Source organism: Sebastes fasciatus, chromosome 5, assembly GCF_043250625.1.
Source record: "Sebastes fasciatus isolate fSebFas1 chromosome 5, fSebFas1.pri, whole genome shotgun sequence".
NCBI classification, from domain to species: Eukaryota; Metazoa; Chordata; class Actinopteri; order Perciformes; family Sebastidae; genus Sebastes; species Sebastes fasciatus.
This window is the reverse complement of record NC_133799.1, coordinates 14,772,085-14,794,071: the sequence shown is the minus strand read 5'-3', so window position 1 is coordinate 14,794,071 and position 21,987 is coordinate 14,772,085. Positions and strand designations below refer to the sequence as shown.

Below are 21,987 nucleotides of genomic sequence, written 5' to 3'. Positions count from 1 at the left end.
ATGCGTAATAACCCGAAACAAGACCCTTGGCCTAACCTCCTTCTATAGGCCTTGAAAGAATACCGGAAGCTCTGTGATGAGGAAGAAGTAGTTAGCAAGCTAAGCTTAACAGTTTTATTTTGTAAAAGTTGTATATTTGTTGTTATTAAGACTACATAACTAAATCTTAACAATGTCGGGATCATCCAGCATCGTAGCGATGAAGAAAGTCGTCCAACAGTTGCGTCTGGAGGCTGGCATCAACAGAGTTAAGGTAACGTTGGTAACGAGACGTTACTCTTTAAGGGCGTTTACTCTTGATTCAGATTAATAACACAACATGTAAACAACATGTAAACAACAAATGTTGAGGTAGGGTGTGCAGTGTGCTAAAAAGTCATTAAAACTAGCGTCACCTTTACCAGCTGTACTTTTACTTAAGTAAAATGCATGACCTTTTCTTGTAATAGAGTATTTCTACACTGTTATTGCTACTTTAAGTTAATTACAGTAGAAGATCTGAATACTTCTTCCACCACTGGCAACCGATTACAAGCATTATGGAGAAAAACAACAACTTAAAGATAAGCAGTTGAGTATAGGCATGTCTGAAAACATGTTTTGCATCTGCTTTTGTACCAATACTACATGTTTATCTACACTGGACATTGTGTTTTTAATACAGATGGTGTCACTGACTGGATTAATGTTGGTTACATAACAGCAGATAACTTTGTAAGACTCGCTTTGTGTTTCCTTCAACAGGTGTCCCAGGCCGCTGCGGACCTGCAGCAGTACTGCCTGCAGAACGCCCAGCAGGACCCTCTGCTCACCGGCATGTCGTCCAGCAACAACCCGTTCAGACCGCAGAAAGTCTGCTCCTTCCTATAGCACCCACACACACCGACACATCGGGAGACCCCTCTGTGAGTACCCAACACATCTTCTGCTCAATGACATCCCTTAAAGGTCCCATATTATGCTCATTTTCAGGTTCATGTTTGTATTTTGTGTTTCTACTAGAACATGTTTACATGCTTTAATGTTCAAAAATCACATTATTTTTCTCAAACTGTCTGTCTGAATATGCCTGTATTCACCCTAGGTCTGAAACGCTCTGTTTTAGCGCATTTCAACGGAATTGCATTGCTAGGAAACAGCTTGGGTCCATGTTTACATCCTGTCAGCTGTTGTCATTCACATCCACTGCAACAGGAAATAAACTGTGAGACATTTAGTATGATTACGTTTAAAACTGTGAAATGGTCAAAATATTGTAGATTTGTGACATCACAAATGGACAGAAATCCTAACAGCTTGTTTCAAACACAGAGTTTCTGAATACAGGCTGTGTTTATTTCTCCGTGTATTGAGCGTTTTGATACTTTCACAGTATTTATATAGGACTTAAACCTGCTTTATGATATAAAAGACATGAAAATCTCACTTTTTACAATATGGGACCTTTAATTTAATTCTCTGTGGTCTTCAAGAGAGCACAACTTCATCACTGTCTTTATGGAGAAAAATAACAACTTAAAAATAAGCAGTTGAGTATAGGCATGTCTGAAAAGCTCAACATGTTTTGCATCTGCTTTTGTAACAATACTACATGTTTATCTACACTGGACATTGGTATGGGATCAAAGTAAAAACACATGCATCCTTCATGTTTACTTAAGGTCATAATTTACAGCCACCTTGTCTGCATTACCTGGAAACAGTCTTTGGCAACAAGACATATTTCATGTTCACACAGCTTTTTTTTATGCTCGACTCTCAAATGGCATGCAAGAACTCTAAATAAAACTTGTTGGAACTTGGGGATGACGTGTACAGTGCTGCAGTAACTTTTGAGTAAAATGCTAATTAGGTCTGACTAATGCCTGTAACATTTCTGCAGGATATTTGGACATTGTGGTGCCTTGTTGGACGTGTGCTGCAGGACCTGTGCTGTGGACTGGAATCGTCTCAGGAGCGTTCGGGAATTTGGGGATAAGCAACTAACCTAACAGTTTTTTACTTTTGCCTTTTGTAAAATCTCATAAGGAAACATTTCCAGGTGCTGATGTGGCACAATGAAAAGTCTTAACCTCCTTGCTTGGAAGTAACTAACCCATATGTGCCTTTTCAATTGTACATTTTTCATGTCTGATTTTGAGAATAAATACATGGTATTTACACATTTTAAACTTGCAGCAACATGTTTGTTTTATTAAAATGAGTATTTACATTTAGAAATCTGTGAAATGTGTCATCCAGAATTATGTTGAAAGTCCTGTCAAATATGAAAGCAGCTGCACTGTCGACACAATTTAAACCATTTACCCATTTCCAGACACTGCTGCACGTTAAGTCACTGCTCTTGATATCATTAGCACAGACCAGGATGGAAGTGGTGTATGTCTGCATGCATGACAAGCTGTGACTAGGGCAGGCTCACAATGACTTTCTGATTCATTTCAGGCCACATTCAAAGAGTTTGTGGAGATTAATTTAAGAATAAGAACTGCACATCTGCTAATACAGCTTTCACATGCACTCGTAGGGCCGAATTTTCAGCTTATCGGGATTCATATGGTGTTCCTGCATGTCTCCTCTCTGGTGTCTTCCAACTAACCGAAAGGGTAAAAGTCCTTGCAATGAGCTACAGGCTCCCGTCCCAAACTTGGCCTGCAGATGCAGCTTCATAGAAAGTGAATCTACATGATCTCATAAAATCCAGTCATCAATTGAAGTTGAAAGTTGAAGTTGAAACTGGCCATCCAAAAAGAATCTGGATATCCACATATAAAGTCCATTTGTGCAAAGCCACAAACAAGCTGTAATATCTTTTATAATAAACAAGGACGTCCTTGCCTGACCACAAACGCTGGTTGTTATTTTGCATTCAAAGCTGGAACTTCCGTCTGCAGGCATCCATCTCATGGCGCTGGAAACAGAAAAAGTGCATTTTTTTTAGTTTTACAGGAAACATTATTCCTATTTTGAGTCACATTTAAAAAGTACTTTTAACATGTCGCTGTGGTGCAATCAGTGGTGGAAGAAGTATTCAGATTCAAAAGTACTAATACCAAACTGTGAAAATACTTCACTACAAGTAAAAGTTATACATTAAAAACCTTACTTAAATCAAAGTATGTATTATCAGCAAAATGTACTTAAAAGTCCTGTCCTGTGAGAACCACGAATCCCTAAAAAGTAAACTTTTGGATCAACTGGAAAATGCATCGTCATAAAGTTGAAAACAGGGCTGTTTTTCTGAGCTCATGAAGAAGTTTTTTAAATAGTTTATTTAGCTTAAGAAATAGGAGGATTTCCCCAACACATAAAGGAACATTTCATCCTCCTTGTTTATCACAAACATTCAAAATCATCAAATTACATGGTTTACACTGGACAGTAAGGATATGAAAAATTTTAATCTGGAAAGTAACTAAAGCTGTCAGACAAATGTAGTGGACTAAAAAGCACAACATTTGCCTCTGAAATGTAGTGGAGTAGAAGTACATACTGTAGTTGCCTGAAATGGAAATACTAAAGCAAAGTACCTTGAATTTGTACTTAAGTAGAGTTCTTGGGTAAATGTACTTAGTTACTTTCCACCACTGATTGCAATCATTTATAAATGGCTGGCAAACCATGTGTACGCAAATGTAGGCAAACATCAATACACTGCAAGTGGCATGGCACAAAACAAATGACTATTAATAAAGTGCTGACTCCATCCGTTCCACCGTCACAGCTCTTCTGGCATGTCAAAGAAAAGAGACTCACCTTCAGGACCCACTCGTACTCCCCAAACTTTGAGTCAAAGGTGCCTTTCTGTAGAGAGCGCAGTTTGAGGGTGAAGCGAGGTCCCAGCTCTTGAATACCAACTTTCTTCTCGTTCTTGAAGATGTACCTTCAGAGAGACAAATACTTGTTTATTAGACCATCTACATTTAAGATAAACTGTCTTGAGCATCTTCCAAAAAGGGAGGGTTATGTTACGATGCACCAAATCAGAATCAGGGTTATTATAATAAACTGAAATTAAAACGAAAATAAGCAGTGGAAAATATTGTTAGTAAACTGAAACCAAATTAACTAAACTAGTAAACGCAGTCTGAAAACCAACTAAAACTAAACTAAAATACAATAAAAAACGAATTATAAATTAAAAACTATTATAACCGCGGTCAGAATCCACAGTTAAAATTCTCACCTGTGGAATCTGAAAAAGACGAAGTCTCTCTGGTTGTGGAAGGTGGCGACCTGTCGACCCACAAACTGAGGGTCTTGTGGGAAGAGGGCAGCGAACATCCGGCCGATGCTGTGACCCAGACGTGTGGTGAAGTTGTTGAGGATCACCTCTGGAGTGTGTTCAGTTGGATCTTTGCCTCGTCTCTGCAGAGAGAAAATACTACACTTATAAAGAAATCGTGAGCCGTGTAATATAACCCATTATGATTGTCCTGATATTACATGTGTCCCACTTAATCAAAACAGAAACCGGTAGAACAGCTTAAATTGATCAACTTGCCTTCATCTCCTTGCGTAGTCGAACACTGCTGATCTTGAAGTGTGCAGTCGGCCCATCAGGAAGATGACAGAGAACCAAACCATCTTAAAGTCACGGTTAAGGGAGCCGACATTAAAAAGTCAGACAAGGTGAGCTCTAGTTCCAACTCACCTAGTCAAGGTTCGCCTGTGTAGAGTCATTCCACTTATTTAGAGGCAACTTTCAAATTCATTACCGAGATTAAAAGCTCAGTAAAAAGTATAAAAAATGTATGGATTTAATTAAACACAATCCTCATTCATTATCTAAATGACAGTAATGTAACACAGTATATACTAGAGAGCAGTACACAGCATTGTGTATCATCCTCCCCTCTACTGACACTGCTGCTTTTGAGGATACTTGGCACTTTTCGATCATCGTTGATGACCATCAGGTAGGTGAAGTTCCTGGCGACGCACTGAGGAATGATCCTCTTCAGGGCCAAACCTCTTCTGTAATACACGTGGGCATCTGGGATTATTGTGGCCAACTGCTCACAAAACCTCACTGCCCTCTGCAAGACAGTTAGACAAGTCGTACATCAGAGAGCGATCAATGGGTTGAAAAGACACCGTTTGAAAATAATGAGTGAGAAGAAACCTCATACAGCACCTATGAAATGTCGATTACACACACCGATTGTTAAACAACCTCAATATTTTATTAGATACTGCGGTATGCCAAGTTGCAAACACTATTTTGGTACACAAAGTTGACTAAGACAAAAAACAGAAAGCTTTTATACAAAAACTGCCACTAACTGGTTAAATCAGAAAGAAAGGCTGAAATAAAGAACATAGTCCCATCCACAATAGTCTAATTCAGACTGTAGCATTCTCTATAGACCGCGGAAGCAGGGGGCCGCAGCCCGGATAACTTTTGGAATCTGATATAGTATTTTTATAAATAAAAGCCTGCATTGTATCTGTGTTTTTTCTCAAAACTTGTACTTTAAACGAGCCAAACGATATTATACTTGCCTGCAAATATTATATGTCTAGGGCTTTTATTGTGAAAGGTAAGAACAGAAGGAGTGGATCTGGTCTTTGGTGCATTTATCAATGTTGAAAGGAGCAATAAAGTTTGCCGTCCTGGTTCATACTACGGAGCCTCCGTGTTGTTGTTTCATAAATATAGACACAAACTGTTCAGCACAACTTGATTGGTCGATGCATTTACACGCGGTGCGAAAGTGCATACAATCAACCTCGTTCTGAAAAAAAAAATTACATCGCCTTTTTGACGCATAATATTAATGTTCTGTGTGAATGTATTCAAGATAAAAACAACATTTTGAAAAATATATATATTGATAGGCGAATTAATCGAACGAAAAAATGGCCCCAGTCAGTAAAGGCCTTTAGCCTGCTTGCTTTTCGTGGTTGTAGAGAGAGAGTAATGGAGAAGGAGACCATTCAAAGCCACAAACAGCTGTTTCTAGTGCCATCGTTCATAAATTTAAAATATATTTAGTGTTCAGCTATGTTCTTATGCGAGTGCTCGGATTGATAAATGTATTCTTTGATTTTGAAACCGTAGCCTCATGCTGTAGTTGTTATAATGCTATTTGTGGTTATTGCCCCCTTGCAATTTTTAACAGCCCCCTCAGTCACTTCATCCTGGTGCCTGGCCTGGGTGTCAGACTTAAATGTGTTCTCTAACTACTCCAAAGTAATATAGGTCTGTTTCTATGTATATGCCCCCACCCCACCCTCTCCGCATGCCTTGAAATTATTATCTTCATAATTTGAAAAGGTCAAATGCAATTTTCTCAAAAGCATGTTTGCCAATAGCTGATATTAAAAGTTGACAGATTCTGGCAACTTCGATGAAATTATGAAAAAAGTAATATAAATGTGTATCATGCCGAGCAGCTGCCACTCACCCCTCTTGGTCTGTCTGATGTTGTGATGAGCACTTTGGGGTTCGTCAACCCGTTGAAGTAGGCAGAAAATTCATCAGTTCCCTCGTCAAACGCAATCTGTACATGACAGGAAAACACACACATTTATACAGATTCATTATGAATATAACCTGAAACCGTTTGAACAAGCTCAACCAAACTGGGTCCACACCTCTTCATCCTCTGGGTCAACTGTCGTCTCGTCGTACACCCTCTGGTTTTCTATCGTCTTTGGGACTTCTTTTGGCGGTGCCTTCATGAGGAAAAAATAAAAAATTAATACCCATATTAATGCTGTTACCTTGTTTAATGGTCAAATTCATCAATCTAGGAGTCCACATTCGGATGATGGCAACATTTGGGAAGAAAGAGAAAATAAAAACTCACCTTGTCACCTAAAGCTTCCCTTTCTTTCTTCTTCGTTTTCTTCACCTGCAACTTTTGCTGAAATATAAAAACAGAAAAAATATGATCACTGAAATTCCAGCTGGTGTGTACTTATAACGTATATTTACTGTAGCGTTAAAAGTTGATAAATTGATTTATTAATCACTCTTTCGTCTGAAAATGATCTGGATAAGAAATGAGTAGGCAATTAATTGATTAGTCATTCAACATAAAATTACTCAATAATTGATTAATCATTTAAGTCAATTGTCAAGCAAAAACGCAAAATATTATTTAGTTCCAGCTTCTCAAATGTGATGATTTTCTGCTAATGTCATTGTTATATTAATGTAAATTGAATATCGTTGGGTTTTAGACTGTTGGGCGAAGACAAAACAAGCAACATGAAGATGTCACTTAGGCTCTGTTGAATTTGATATTTCCTAATGTTTTAATGATTATGCTGTGTTGTGTAGTACTGTAGTGTTGCTGAAGCATTGTATTGATAATATTTCTAATTAGTAATAACCTGCCCAGGGACTGCAGACGAACATTAGCTCTTTAGCTGACTCTGGCACATTTACATTGAGGTAGAAACTGAAATGCTGATTAATGTGCACTGTACCTGGTAAATAAATAATTAAATTCGAAAACATTAACAGATCAATCAGCAATGATAATTATCGTTACTAATAATTGCAACTTTCAGATAAATGTTGAGGGGTGGCATATTTACCTCTGGTAAAACTGTCATCTCAACAATATACATATTGTATTTTATATTGTATTATCATTTATATTGCACTCTTTTTAATTGTATTATCGTTTATATTTTTAATATTTATATTGCACTCCATTTGTATTATCTTTTATATTTTTAATATTTATATTGCACTCTATTTGTATTATCTTTTATATTTTTAATATTTATATTGCACTCTATTTGTATTATCTTTTATATTTTTAATATTTATATTGCACTCTATTTGTATTATCTTTTATATTTTTAATATTTATATTGCACTCTATTTGTATTATCTTTTATATTTTTAATATTTATATTGCACTCTATTTGTATTATCTTTTATATTTTTAATATTTATATTGCACTCTATCTGTATTATTTTATATTTTTAATATTTATATTGCACTCTATTTGTATTATCTTTTATATTTTTTATATTTATATTGCACTCTTTTTATTTGTATTATCTTTTGTATTTTTAATATTTATATTGCACTCTTTATTTGTATTATCTTTTATATTTTTTATATTTATATTGCACTACCTCTTTTCATTTGAATTATCTTTTATATTTTTTATATTTATATTGCACTACCTCTTTTTATTTGTATTATCTTTTATATTTTTTTATATTTATATTGCACTCTCTTTTTATTTGTATTATCTTTTATATTTTTTATATTTATATTGCACTATCTCTTTTTATTTGTATTATCTTTTCATTAGCACCTATGGGATTGTCACAATCTAATTTCGTTGTACTACACAATGACAATAAAGGACTTGAATTAGTTGTACCTAATAAACTTAGCTTCACTGAGCGTTTACTTGTTAAATGACAACTCTAACTTGTAGCTAGTACATTTATGAGTCTTTACCTTTCTTTTCTCCTGCTTGAACTTCATGAACATTTGGTGTCTTCGCTGTTTGTTCTTGATTTCGGACACACTGAAGGTTGGTGGGAAGAAACCTCCTGCTAGGTCGCTCTTCTCCTTCATCTTCTCCATCATCTTCTCCTCTTCCTTCATCTCGACTCCTCCATCTCCCTCTCCCTCCGGACTCTGTCTCTTCATCTTCATCTTATTCTTCTTTTTCTTACCAGTACTCTCCTGAGTCACGGGAACCTCCATGATATCCATCTCGTGTGAGAGCTGTCTGTTTTGAGCTAAATGTTTTTCACGTGTGTGTGGTGTGGTGTGGAGCTAGCTTCCGGTTCGTGTCGTGCTCAGGACCCGGAATCGGAAGTGACGGAGTTGGGGTGGTCGGACATAATAATGTGGGGGACACCTAGTGGTGAGGAGGAGAAAGAGCAGCAATTTACTGGAACAGCAACACAGCTTCATGGAAATGCTTGAATTTAAAGATAGAAATGACATTGTTAGTTACATTTAATATATATATAGTATATATATATATATACTATATATATATATACATATACAAATATACATATACATATATATATACATATAAATATATACATAATATATATTTATGCATATAAATACATATATATATGCATATACAAAATTATTATAAGAATTGAACATTTAAATATAAAGTTCTTAGAAGTGTGATTATACTGTAATGAGTCTGGAGATTCATATTTATAAATAAGCTCAACGATGTTTTACAGCACAAATATAACCTTCATGCTCAGGGCTCATAATCTTGACATATTAGTTTGTTTGTTTTTTTAAATACAACAAACCGTTGCCCCTAAAAATCTTACGAATGAAAAAAAATGACTGCTCCCAACTGTCCACACAAAAAATGTGATGAAGCTCACAACTACGTTGTTACCTCATTCTATGGGGTCACGTTACAAGCCAAAAATGTTGGTAGCAGACAGTACTTTTGAAGGCCTTGGGTGTGGTGTGTTCATTCGCTTCAATGCTCTGAGATGAGTGTGTCTGCACCTGATAGCGTGACTGTGGCAGACAAGTGAAGACAAGTGCAAACAAGACAGTAGCAGATAGACGTTTTTACAAAATTGTCAAGTTGTGTAAAAAGTTTACAACTGCAGCTACTCAGCTGATTTAGTTTTGCATAAAACTGTCTGACTTTGATGCCTCCATAGGTCAGGTAAACAATGGACATGACCTTCAGGGACTAACATTTCATAAGAATCATAAGCAGTGTGAAACGGTTGGAGACTGAAGGGGGAGCCATCGGTATACTGCCACACAGTGAGACATGGTGGGAACAGCACAGAGCCAGTGGGAGAACTGAGGTCACAATAAGGGGATCAGCGTGACATTGGAGTTGAGAAATTAAAATCTCCTCTATTTTGAACAAACAATGAGTGATTAAAGTGTTGCTGAACCAGGAACCAGTAGATGTACTGTATAAAAAAGATAACGCTGAGGGGTGGTTTGGATAATAATTGTGATTTCATGTGATAGGTGACAATGGCACACGGAAATAGATTCCTGTCTTTAATGTATATTTGGGGCGGCAGTAGCTCAGTCCATAGGGACTTGGCTTCACAACCAGAGGGTTGCCGGTTTAATTCTCCATGGACTGGTAGCTGGAGACGTGCCAATTCACCTCCTGGGCACTGCCGGGGTTCCCTTGAGCAAGGCACCGGACCCCTAAACTGCTCCCCGAGCGCTATATAGTAACTGCCCACTGCTCCTAACACCAGGATGGGTTGAATGCAGAGAGTAAATTTCACTGTGTGATATGCTGAGTACAAAAAACAATGTGTGACAATAAAGCTGATTTACATTTGCATGTTGCTACCAGTGCAATTTTTCTTGTATCAGGAGATTTGTAGAAATGAGTGTCTTTATGATTCTAGAAAATCCTTGAAATAAGTTGACGTGTATTGAAATAATCTCAACCTTGTGGCAGAATTCTTGGTTTGTTTCAGGGAAATAAGAATTTAGGATGCAATGATGGTCTAAACGTAAAGAGCAGTGTTGTTACTACATGTACAGTATGATTCTACCAGTCTGACCACAAGGTGACACTGTTTACCGAAAACACTGGTCACTATCTTCCTGACAAGGAAGCAACCACCGAGATGTGAAGATGATATACTGTAAATGCAGTCAGTCTCCACCTGCGTAAATTATAACTAAACATTCAATGGATATAGGTTGTGTTATTACAGAATACCTTCATTCATTCAGGAAAGTTAAGCAAACTTCTTTTTAAATCCAGAAACAGCCCTCTCACACTTATAATGACACACACCAGTACAACCACAGTCTGATCTGCAGCTGGCTACTGGGTAAGGTCCACTGGAGAAGTTGGGGGTTAAGGTCAAGCCTGAGGTGGGGATGAGGGAGCAGCATTTCACCGCAGGAGGGGATGCTCTTTCACTTTCCCCACCTAGATTTAACCCATTTTCTGACCTTCATTGCCCCTGATCTTTTAAAGTTTAAACACATGTTCCCAACATATTCTGAAGTAGCAGTATTTAATTTAGATTTAATTGCTTTGAGTTCCTCAAAAAACATAAAAAGTAAAGGAATAAAGGTTCTTACATAAACACGGGCAAGTTATGTGATGCAAATGAACTATATTTTTACACAATTGTTGTTTATTGCATGTTTGTTAATTTAACATATAGTCACATGAAAAAGCCTATGTAACTTTGTCAGTAGATTATCAAAGGCTTGACCTGCTGCCATCATCTTCCAAACCACATACAGGTAACGACTATGTTACCTATGCCGGTGAAAACATAACAACAAGGCCTCAAAAAGTTAAATTCAAGCACTTGTTGAAGCCTTTTTTTTCCAGAAATTGATGGCTGATTTCTTGCCAGCAATGTAAACCCACAAATGTTGAGCACCCTAAAGTTTTATGTTTGAAATATACAGTATGGGTCCCCAGCATTTAGAAACTGCATATGTTGGACAATTAGCATAATTATCATTAATTACCATAATTACCTATATGGGCAATATTTCCGCAACTCAAGAAGATGAAGACAGAGCAGACGATGATGATGATGACATGGTTTATAACAGTGCATTCTAAGGCATTCTTGCTTGATGAAAGTATTCCAAATGTGCGTTATGTTTAACTAGTGCACATACAGTTTTCTGCTCTGTTAATTCTGTCCCAGAACTCACTTGTTCTACTGTATCTGTTAAACATTTACTTTTACTACTTGTATTATTCTCCCCTCTCTCTATCTTTGAGGATATAATTTAGCCATAGTCATATTATTCTAGTTTGGTGTGGTACTTGCCTTTGTTACCTCCAATATCCAATTGTGCATCATAAATATCCTACAATTTATAAGTTGAAGTTATTTCAGTTATTTAAAATACATAAGCACAAACACATCTGTCCAACCCCATCGATTAAGCTTCCTCTAAAACTTCTATATAGCCTGAAACATCATCAAATTCGGCCCAATGGGAGTTGAAATATGGCTACTTGGGGTTTAAACAACCGTTTTGAATTTTGAAAATGTCATAAATGGATTCAGCATCTTCAATAAGCCCCCAAACCACTCCAATATTGTCCAAATCGGCCAAGCAGTTTTTGAAATATTGCCTATATAGGTGATTATGCTAATTAATGCATATTATGCTAATTGTCCAACATATGCAAGTTATCATTCTGAAGTTTCTAAATGCTGGGGACCTATACTGTACATTTCTCACATAAAACTTTGTGAACTGGGGCTCTATAAGCTGGCAAATAGACTAAATTGGATACCTGTGTGGTCTGATGGTTGCAGGTCAGCTGCTTTAACCCTAATAGGACCTCCACATGCAGTCCCATGAATTTGAAACCGATTCAAACCATGCCGAGTGAGTCCAGTCCTAATTATCCTATCCGTGTCTCTCGTTCAACAGTCAATGTAACAGTCCACCACCTGTCTGAAGGCGTTGTAAATCAAGGGGTTGAATGTGCAGACCAGCCCTCCACCACGCCACTGCTGGGCCCTCTCCCTGTTCAGATCCCCCAGGCAGGTCACCTGGTCCTCGTAGGCTAGCGACACGCACCACTTTGAGTGGTCGTAGTGGGACTGGAACAGGACTGATCCAGGAAGCCGGACCCTCTTGATGTTCATGGCGTGTTTGGGTAGGGAGCAGTTGGAGGGCAGCTCGTGACCTTTTGTCTGCCAGGACTCCACCAGCAGGTCGGCATCCAGAGCCTGAGCCACCCAGCCCGCGTAGATGTCTGAATGAATGTCAGTCAGGGGGTTAGTTCAGTTGGATTATGATGGACAATGACATAAAAGAAGCACATAGTAAATATAGGTAGAGTAATAAATATAGTTTGATGTTATTAATATTGCATTAACTGTCTTTTTAGGGAGTAAATCGATGAAACGCAAATGCAAACTTTTTGGACAAAACTGGAAATATTTTTTTCAATTGAACATTTAAATATAAAGTTCTTAGAAATAAGTCCTGGGATTCATATTCTAAATGAGCTCTATGATGTTTTACAGCACAAATATAACCTTCATGCTCCAGGCTTTTTAGCTATAGATCAAATTCACACTGCACTTGGTCCCAAGACTATCTGGTCCTCAAAAAATCATCATGTCCATACTGAGAAAGTGGCTCTTTAATACTATGCACCACACAAATGGAACATTCTGCAAAAGCTAATCCCTTTTAATCAATTTAATCTTTTTTATTTAAGTCTTTTGACTGACATAGAGCAGTGTGAATGCAGGTGTTTACTATGAATTGATGTTGTACCTTATGCTGATGTCCTTGATTTGTTTTATGTTGATGTCCTTGACCTAAGTTGATATCCTTGACCTGTTTGTTGTATACTTTGTTGATATCCTTGACCTGTTTGTTGTATACTTTGTTGATGTGTACTGTAACTTCTGTGTGCTTATATTATTGTCATGCTGCATCATGCTACTTGCAACTACAAAAGAAAGAAAAACTGTATTTTGTTCTTTAAATCCTTTAAGTTGTGAAGACCTCATTTTTCTTCAAGTGTAATGTAGCCTCCATTTTTAAAGAGGTGTACATGTTAGAGGGAATAAACTTCATGAATCTCAAAATTCTGACTTGCGTGCTTTTTTATTAACAGCATTTACTCATACTTTTACTTTCAACACTTAAGAACATTTAACATCAGAAAATTACTTTTGATAATTAAGTACAGTAAATATCAGATAAGACTTTTACTCAAGCAATATTCTAATAGATGATTACTAAAGTTATTTTCTGGTTAGATATCTGTACTTTTACTCAAGTGTGGCTTTCAGGTACTTCATCCACCACTGGGGGTCACAAGCCCAAAACGATGGGAGCAGAGAGTACTCTTGAAGGCCTTGGGTGGGGTGTGTTCATGAGATGATAGTGTATCTGCACTTGATAATGAGTGACTGTGGCAGACAAGTGAAATGTGCAAACAAGACAGTGGCAGATAGAAGTCTTTGCAAAATTGTTGTGTAAAAAGTTTACAACTGCAATTTCGCTGTGAGATTTTCTGTTTAAGTGCCAGCAAAGGAGCAACTAAATGTCTAAAGAGTAAAATATAAATGACCAACAGTACATGAGGAATACCTTACCGTCCACAAAGCGTTCAGATTTGACAAAGCTGACAAACTTCTCCCCTTGCATTGAGAAAAGCTGCTCCACTCTCTTATCTGAGGCCAGCAGCGGTTTGGAGCCCTTACATAACTGGGCCAACTGAGGCACGTCGGCCAAGAATGCAGCAGGTACGGAGCAGTTATAGAAGCGTGGGTAAAGGTACGCCAGCTGCTTCGCTGGAGAGAGAGAAGAGTGCATCACAAAGAAGAGAGAAATAAAGAGATGCTGTGTGTTAGAAAACTAAAGGGTGCACTGTAGGATGCTTTTAAGATTTTACAGAACATTACTTCTAAAGAACAGAAAGGAAATTAGAGCTGATTTAAGAAATGCTTTCCCTGACAGGGTTGAACTGAATTATTGTTTTATATATAATTATACAACATCAAACCAATACCAACAATAAATACTGGTTATATACAACTGTGTCTACAATCTCTGCTATATGGATGTTCCTCAGTGAGAACTAAAAGCTTTATATATTCCAGATTTTCTCTTACTAATACAAAGTTGTAGTGGGGTCGGTCTCATTAATAAAGTCTGTTTCATCAATGAGACTGAAGATATTGATTCATGTCATATGCACAGACTATGACAGTACAAAACAAATGGCATTTATCAACAGCATTGCTAACGATACTACCATGTTTCTTATTACTTTACCATTTTAAAACTCTGGAAAACTCCTTTAGAGACCCCCACCAGACATGTTTTATGGCAAATAATATGAATAATGATTTGTGTCTGATATGGTTATTTCACAAAAGAAGTTCAATTACCTTGTTAAAAAATCCCAACACTACATTTACTCCCTCTCCCTCATTATAAAATCTATGATGCAAATATTTTTCCTTTCAAAAGTTTAACTGCTGGATACAATATATCTCCTACCTTTATATTTTCATTGCTGGAGGTTTCAAGTTTCTGCACTTGTGTAAGTTGCATATTGGGCCACGATATTCTATATATTTCATTTTCCAGATCTTATTATAAGAGAGTAGACCCTCAAAACATCATTGGACTTTGCAGGTTTGTGTACATTTGGAGTTGAATCTGTGTGTATTGAAAGCACTGACAAAATTCAAGGTCACTGTGTAAACGTTTTCACAGGTTCAGCAAATAGAGAGTTTTGTAAGTTTGGGATGTGTTCAGAGCTGGAGTAAGTCAGAGCCTGTTGCTTCATGAGCGTTCACTCACCTATCTGGAGGAACTGATCATAGTGGTGGGTTATGCAGAGAGCAGTCTGGCCATTGACTTTGCCAGAGGAGGGGTAAAGGTAGCCTCTCTCGGGGAACGAGGGGAAATGGGGAATGGTGTGCGAAAGCCAGAAACCTTGAGAGCGGTCAAAGAGCAGTACCCCTGCAGGACGCACACAAACAACCCTCAATGCACGTCTCACACATACATGTAAACCAGCAGGCATGCTTGCAAACATTTCCATCAAAGTTAAGTCAGGGCAGTCAGTAATCCAAAGTCAACAGCAGTTATCAGACGGATGCTCTTTGACCGTTTCCTCCCCTTGACACCAAAAAACATATTGATCAGTTCTTTTTTTGCTAAATCATAGTATTGCAAAGCTCGTACAGCATCCTGGAAATACATCTGTCATAAATTATCATACACAGGTCCCACAGGTATAGAGTGTTATTTTGCCATACAGTCACACTTCAGACTACTGAAATCAAAGCAAAATCAAATGAAAACTACTGAAAACACAGCTGAATTTTCATAATGTACTGTACCTTTAGTGTGTCCGTATCCTTGGATGTAATCCAGGATCGGTGGTCCATCATTGTAGAGTGCATACACTGAACTGTTAGACTAGAGGGAAATACTTGTTTTATGTATACAGTATGTGGAGAAGTACACTTTTGGGCTACTATTTTGTCTATACAGCCCCTGTTGATATCTTAAAGGAATAGTTTGACACTTTAGGAAACATTATTTGCTTTCTTGTCAAGAGTCCCATGTCTGTCCAGTACTCTCTGTCTCTGAACAATGGTAACAAATGCCTGTTACCAGTCTCCACTGGTTGCCTGGCAATCTCATGGTGATGACAAGACTTCAGGAAGGTACTGGTCCTGGCCAAGAAATAATTTGGCACATAACCCCCTGCAAAACCACAAGTTCTCATTTTTTATTTTTTTTATACAGGTTAAAGGTACAGTGTGTAGGATTTAGTGGCATCTAGTGGTGTGGTTGCAGATTGCAACCAATTGAGTACCCCTCCGCTCACTCCTCCCTTTCCAAGACTGCGGTAACGTGAGCCGCCAAGTGCAAAACCTTGGTAACGCCGTTCACCTCACTCTGAGGCTATCCTTACCATAATAACACTACTTTAATATAAACGGAAGTCAGTTCCACGGTTTTGCACTCTGTTTGCACTCTGCAGCTCACGTTAACGCAGTTTCACAAACGTGTCGGAGTACTACGGTGGCCTTCAGGTAACGTAAAAACATGAGAGGTTCTCTCTAGAGCCAGTGTTTGGTTTGTTCGTTCTGGGCTACTGTAGAAACATGGCAGAGCCTAATGGAGGACTTTGTGAAAAGGACCCGCTCCCTATGTAGATATGAAGGGCTCATTCTAAGCTAACGAAAACACAACAATTCTTAGTTTCAGGTGATTATACACTAATTAAAACATGGTTATGAATACTATATTCCATTTCTGCTAATAGATCCCCCTAAATGTTACACACTGTTTCTTTAAACAAAAGATATATAATTTTTTTGTGATCAAATTTAACTAAAGATACATTAGTTAGTGAGCTTCAGAGGTCCTGGTAGGTGGATTTTGGTACCTTTGAACAGAACCAGGTTAGCTATTTCCAGTCTTTATGCTAAGCTAAGCTAACCCAAGCTGACTGGGTTTAGCTTCATATTTACCGTACAGACATGAGAGGGGGAATCAATCTCCTCAATCTCCTCGACAAAGGACTTGTCTCTGTACTTGTCTTGCTAGATCTCAGTGCTGCTTTCGACACCATTGACCATGACATCCTATTACAAAGACTGGAACATTTAATTGGCATTAAAGGAACTGCACTAAGTTGGTTTAAGTCCTATTTATCAGATCGATCTCAGTTTGTACATGTCAACGATGAGTCCTCCATGTACGCCAAAGTTAGTCACGGAGTTCCACAGGGTTCTGTACTTGGACCAATTCTATTTACCTTATATATGCTTCCCTTAGGCAATGTTATTAGAAAACACTCCATAAACTTTCATTGTTATGCAGATGATACTCAATTATATCTATCAATCAAGCCAGACGAAACAAACCAGTTAACTAAACTTCAAGCATGCCTTAAGGACATAAAAACCTGGATGACCTGCAATTTCCTGATGTTAAACTCAGACAAAACTGAAGTTATTGTACTAGGCCCTGAGCACCTCCGAAACAAATTATCTAATGATATAGTTACTTTAGATGGCATTGCCCTGGCCTCCAGCACCACCGTAAGGAATCTGGGAGTTGTCTTCGACCAGGATATGTCCTTTAACTCTCACATAAAACAAACCTCACGGACTGCCTTCTTTCATCTACGTAACATTGCGAAGATCAGGCACATCCTGTGTCAAAATGATGCAGAAAAATTAGTCCATGCATTTGTTACCTCTAGACTCGATTACTGCAATTCCTTATTATCAGGCTGCTCCAATAAGTCTCTTAAGACTCTCCAGTTGATCCAGAATGCTGCAGCACGTGTACTGACTAGAACTAGAAAAAGAGATCATATTACGCCTGTATTAGCTTCTCTGCACTGGCTGCCTGTAAAATCTAGAATAGATTTTAAAATCGTCCTCCTCACCTACAAAGCGCTAAACGGTCAGGCCCCATCATATCTTAAAGAGCTCATAGTACCCTACTACCCCACTAGAGCACTGCGCTCACAGAATGCAGGGTTACTTGAGGTTCCTAGAGTCTCCAAACGTAGAATGGGAGCCAGAGCCTTCAGCTATCAAGCTCCTCTTCTCTGGAACCAGCTCCCAGTTTCAGTCCGGGAGGCAGACACCGTCTCTACATTTAAGAGTAGGCTAAAGACTTTCCTCTTTGATAACGCTTATACTTAAGCTGCTATAGGCATAGACTGCCGGGGGACTTCCTATGACACACTGTCATAAGGAACTTCCTATGACACACTGAGCTCCCCTCTCCTTCTGTATATACTCATGTCCCATGTCCATGTTGTTACTAACTTCATTCCTTCCCGGGAGTCCTTGTGCCTCCTTGTCTCGCAGCTAACCGTGGAGCGGGGTCACACCTGGAGTGAGGTCATACCTGGAGCGGGATCACACCAGGGAGCGAGGTTATACCTGGAGCATGGGTACACTTGGAGCAGGGTTTCACCTGGATCTTGGTGGTCTCCGGTATTGTGGCTGCATCTGCTGCCGCGTCGGTGCCTGCTTGACACCAACTGCTACCATCCCTAATTAACTACGTCTGTACGAGGGACTACCAATGCTAACGAGGGATTTCCAACACCTAATGACAATGTGGCAGCCTGGAGAATAACACTTCTCAATCACTGCCAAAGACATCAAGAGCTCCCAGCAAGCATGCTGATGCTGCAGGAACCAACGCACGGGCATCGATCGCAGGGACGTCCCACACCAATACACATGGACGTACTGAGGAGAGATGCTGGACAGTGCTGGCTTTCCGATAGTTGTATTATCACTCTTTCCATCCACCACTATTGGTTTTGTATTATCAGCCCTACTTGTATTAGTTATTACAGCTGCTAGACTGCTATTGTGGCTGCTTCTATATCTCTCTCTCTCTATCTCTCTCTCTCTCTCTCTCACTCTATCTATCTATCCCCCCAGCCGGTCTCGGCAGATGGCCGCCCGCCCTGCGCCCGGTTCTGCTCCAGGTTTCTTCCCAGTAATCGGGGAGTTTTTCCTGGCCACAGTGCGCTTGGTGGATCCTGTTGGGTCTCAAAACTATGGTGTACGGTCATAGACCTGCTCTACATATAAAGCATCTTGAGATAACTTCTGTTGTGATTTGACGCTATACAAAAATAAATTGATTTGATTTGATTTGATCTAACTCTTGGCAAGAAAGTGACTATGCATTTTTCCTAAAATGTCCAACTATTGCTTTATCAAAAGTAACATTTTTCTTTGTTTCTTTTCAGTTTATTTGTCTTGATCCTGATCTCCAAACACTATAATGTGAAATTACTGTACATGCAACACAAAGTAAACAGCATGAGGAAGGACTGCGTTCTGGCTGGGGAAGCTTGTTTAACGTACAGCTTTAACTCAGTTCCCCAAAGGAAATAAAAGAGTGTCTACTCAGCACACTCATCAGCTCTGTTAAGTCTGATTAAAGCCACAAGGGTTTCTATCTTCTATACACGGGAATCAGTGTATAAAACCCACTTTAAGAGCATAATCTCACCTTGTAGGCCTTCCCCATGTAAAGCTGGTTCAGTGTGCTCCCTATGGCTCCTTGACTGGTGTTAACCATGAATTTGCTCATCTGCCAGCTCCCTACTGAGGAGTCCAGGTACATGTAGTCCACCCCACTGCCGACCTCGCCAATCTTATACCGGGGCAGTTTGTAGATGATAAACCTGCAGTGGAAGGAGAGAGAAATATACTTTTACTGCAGTATTTTAGAAAAGAGGACAAAATCAAAAATAATTGAATAGATTTTATGTTGATTTCATGCCCAAATGTATTAAAACATAGTACCAACAACATCTGCTCACCCTCCAAAATACACAGGAAATTTCACGCATCATAAAAAAACAACTTTGTGGTATAACTCTGCTGCAATGTATCGTATCAACTCACCAATCAACGGGCTCGCCGGCTTCATTTTTACAGGAAATGTCAGTGCTGCACACTGTGCAACACAAAAACATGATAATAATCTGGAAGCATAAACAGAAGTGTATGGCCATCCTGAACGACTCTTGCAGGCAGAGTGAACAAAAAAAAGGGAATTTGAAATCTTTTGTTTGGTCGTGCACTTCATGATTGAGTAACTTTGAAAGTGAAGATGCAAAACAGGAAGTCAGAAGATCTGGTCACATGATGGGGGAATATTGAAGGGAAAGTGAGAGTTTATAGGTGCAATATTGAATTAAATGTTTGGAGTCTTTTACTGGCTCTTAATCTGTGTGAATACCTTGAGTCTACAAACTGTACCTACTTATCTAGTGATAGTTTTAGTCTTTTTCAGCACTGTTCTTCACATTCAAAGTGAAAGCTCCCAGGTGTCAACACATGTGTTGACACCTGGGAGCTTCTCAGTGCAACCACAGTCGTCTTTTATTAGCGATGGGGCCGCTGATCACTGAACTGGAAACCATCTGGTCAAAAGACTCTTTCACCTTGTAACAGAGAAGTGAAATAAAACACTTTCATTTAACTTGGCCACCTATTTTTTTTGTCGGTGGCATCGATTAAGGCTGACATTTAACTTAATTAAATCAGTCAAACATTAGTTGTGCAGTTACCCTTCTAATCTGTAGTTCCACTTTACTTCAAAATAAGAAAACCACCAGTGAATAGTAAAACATGTCAAGAAATTAAGCATTAAAAACATAAAGGTAGGATAATTTATTCAATGTTTTACGGATGAATATATTGAACCTCGAATAAATGTCCTACTACAATATGACTTTTAAAAGTTGCTTGTTTGTTTAGAGTCTAAATAAGCCAGCCCATCGAGTTTGTGATTGCATGTCCAGACCACATGAAATAAAATAATCTATAACAATATCTGTTTGTTTTTTATCTGTCATCACGTCTTCATACCAAAACATGTGATATCACTTTTGAGATCCAATTTTTCTTCTTTTCATATTACATTTAGTCTTTGGTCGCAATGAAATATTGCTTTTAGAGAGAGTGAATTAAATGTAAAAAGTTAAGTTAAAATCAATATATATTTAGCATTTTTTGTACACACACATGGGTGAGTCACATCTGGAGAAACTGCATCAGCAGACGGGCTTTCTGGACTATTATTAGACATTAGCTCAGTGAAATCTGTTATTAGCTGGAAGTGATTTCAGTACATTTTCAGATATATCGGTACTAAAAAGTCATTAATAAGGAAAACTTCTGGGTTGCCAGGTTGTGAAAAAGCTCCTTGACTGCTATTCATCCTACCCAAGCATGACACTTGCTTTGTCTGTTTAGCTCTCTAGTTAACCACACCTCCGAAGGACTGTTTAACTATTTACCTCCTGGAAAAGGTGACAAACAGACAAACAAACAAAATATAAATATTTATAACTGCAGACTTGATGGCTCATTAGAGGGTGAACTACTCATGATCCTTTGTTAATGACTAAAATTTCAAGTCATTCTCATCCCAACTCGTCACATACTGACGCTTTGTCAGACCCCTTAGCCTCACATTACTGTCGCAGTAAACACGTGCTTAATGATGTGAATTCAAACAAAAATACTTACTTTGGTTGAGGCAAAAACATCATGGTTTAGCCTGATTAACACTTATAACTGCAGACTTGATGGCTTATTAGGTGACAATATCACCTTTATTACATGCATACAAAACCAGGCAAAAGAGAGTCCTTCTAAATAACAGAATGGGAACTTCCAAACTTCTTTCTACGTTTTTACTGTAAATGTTGAACGCATACCAACAGCCGGCCAAACTTTATGCAGAAGTCATGAAAGGAGCGACTGGCCGTTGGTTTACCTAAAGCTAAACATGGTTGACAATCTAGCTATGAAGAAAGACAATGCAAACTCATCACATACCATCCATCCATTATCTTTAACCGCTTATCCTATTCAGGTTCGCGGGGGGTACCCTGAACAACCATTCACGCTCACTTACATACTTCCATTGTTTTTTCACAACCTGTTTTAACCCAAAAGTTGGTCTTATTACAGTGTACTTTGGG

The 21,987-nt window shown here is 38.4% G+C and overlaps 3 protein-coding genes across 4 annotated transcripts; 1 reads left to right on the top strand and 2 right to left on the bottom strand.

The window, feature by feature from the left end:
• Nucleotides 1–39: 39 nt before the first annotated feature.
• LOC141767672 (guanine nucleotide-binding protein G(I)/G(S)/G(O) subunit gamma-5) lies at nt 40–2,171 on the top strand. The gene is made up of 3 exons (XM_074635207.1): nt 40–253; nt 745–905; nt 1,883–2,171. Exons 1-2 carry the CDS (start codon nt 173–175, stop codon nt 868–870), a joined length of 207 nt encoding a protein of 68 aa, XP_074491308.1. The 5' UTR covers nt 40–172; the 3' UTR covers nt 871–905; nt 1,883–2,171.
• Nucleotides 2,165–9,402, bottom strand: rpf1 (ribosome production factor 1 homolog). Its single transcript, XM_074635199.1, has 10 exons — nt 9,364–9,402; nt 8,439–8,847; nt 6,816–6,872; nt 6,601–6,681; nt 6,411–6,506; nt 4,886–5,039; nt 4,505–4,587; nt 4,187–4,368; nt 3,757–3,883; nt 2,165–2,911 (listed from the first exon to the last, which is right to left on the bottom strand). The coding sequence occupies exons 2-10, from the start codon at nt 8,697–8,699 to the stop codon at nt 2,870–2,872; spliced, it is 1,083 nt and encodes a 360-aa protein (XP_074491300.1). The 5' UTR covers nt 8,700–8,847; nt 9,364–9,402; the 3' UTR covers nt 2,165–2,869.
• Nucleotides 9,087–21,951, bottom strand: dnase2b (deoxyribonuclease II beta). Of its 2 annotated transcripts, XR_012593912.1 has the most exons (7): nt 19,898–21,951; nt 19,500–19,674; nt 15,833–15,911; nt 15,288–15,449; nt 14,072–14,269; nt 11,164–12,711; nt 9,087–9,840 (listed from the first exon to the last, which is right to left on the bottom strand). XR_012593912.1 is itself a non-coding variant. In XM_074635201.1 (6 exons), the coding sequence occupies exons 1-6, from the start codon at nt 20,005–20,007 to the stop codon at nt 12,377–12,379; spliced, it is 1,059 nt and encodes a 352-aa protein (XP_074491302.1). In that variant the 5' UTR covers nt 20,008–21,951; the 3' UTR covers nt 11,043–12,376. The 2 variants fall into 2 exon arrangements, 1 of the variants encoding a protein (XP_074491302.1); XM_074635201.1 differs by lacking the exon at nt 9,087–9,840 and having other exon boundaries at nt 11,043–12,711.
• Between the last annotated feature and the right edge of the window lie 36 nt (nt 21,952–21,987).

Excerpts from the sequence above, each read along its gene's own strand:
- dnase2b (XM_074635201.1), bottom strand. The coding sequence starts at position 20,007 with ATGGCCATACACTTCTGTTTATGCTTCCAGATTATTATCATGTTTTTG. Across the intron at positions 19,675-19,897 it reads GCCGGCGAGCCCGTTGATTG|GTTTATCATCTACAAACTGC; the intron begins GTGAGTTGATAC and ends CTTCCACTGCAG. Across the intron at positions 15,450-15,832 it reads AGGATACGGACACACTAAAG|GGGTACTGCTCTTTGACCGC; the intron begins GTACAGTACATT and ends TGCGTCCTGCAG.
- rpf1 (XM_074635199.1), bottom strand. The coding sequence starts at position 8,699 with ATGGATATCATGGAGGTTCCCGTGACTCAGGAGAGTACTGGTAAGAAA. Across the intron at positions 5,040-6,410 it reads CATCAGACAGACCAAGAGGG|AGGGCAGTGAGGTTTTGTGA; the intron begins GTGAGTGGCAGC and ends ACTGTCTTGCAG. Across the intron at positions 3,884-4,186 it reads GTCTTTTTCAGATTCCACAG|GTACATCTTCAAGAACGAGA; the intron begins GTGAGAATTTTA and ends GTCTCTCTGAAG.
- LOC141767672 (XM_074635207.1), top strand. The coding sequence starts at position 173 with ATGTCGGGATCATCCAGCATCGTAGCGATGAAGAAAGTCGTCCAACAG. Across the intron at positions 254-744 it reads CTGGCATCAACAGAGTTAAG|GTGTCCCAGGCCGCTGCGGA; the intron begins GTAACGTTGGTA and ends TTCCTTCAACAG.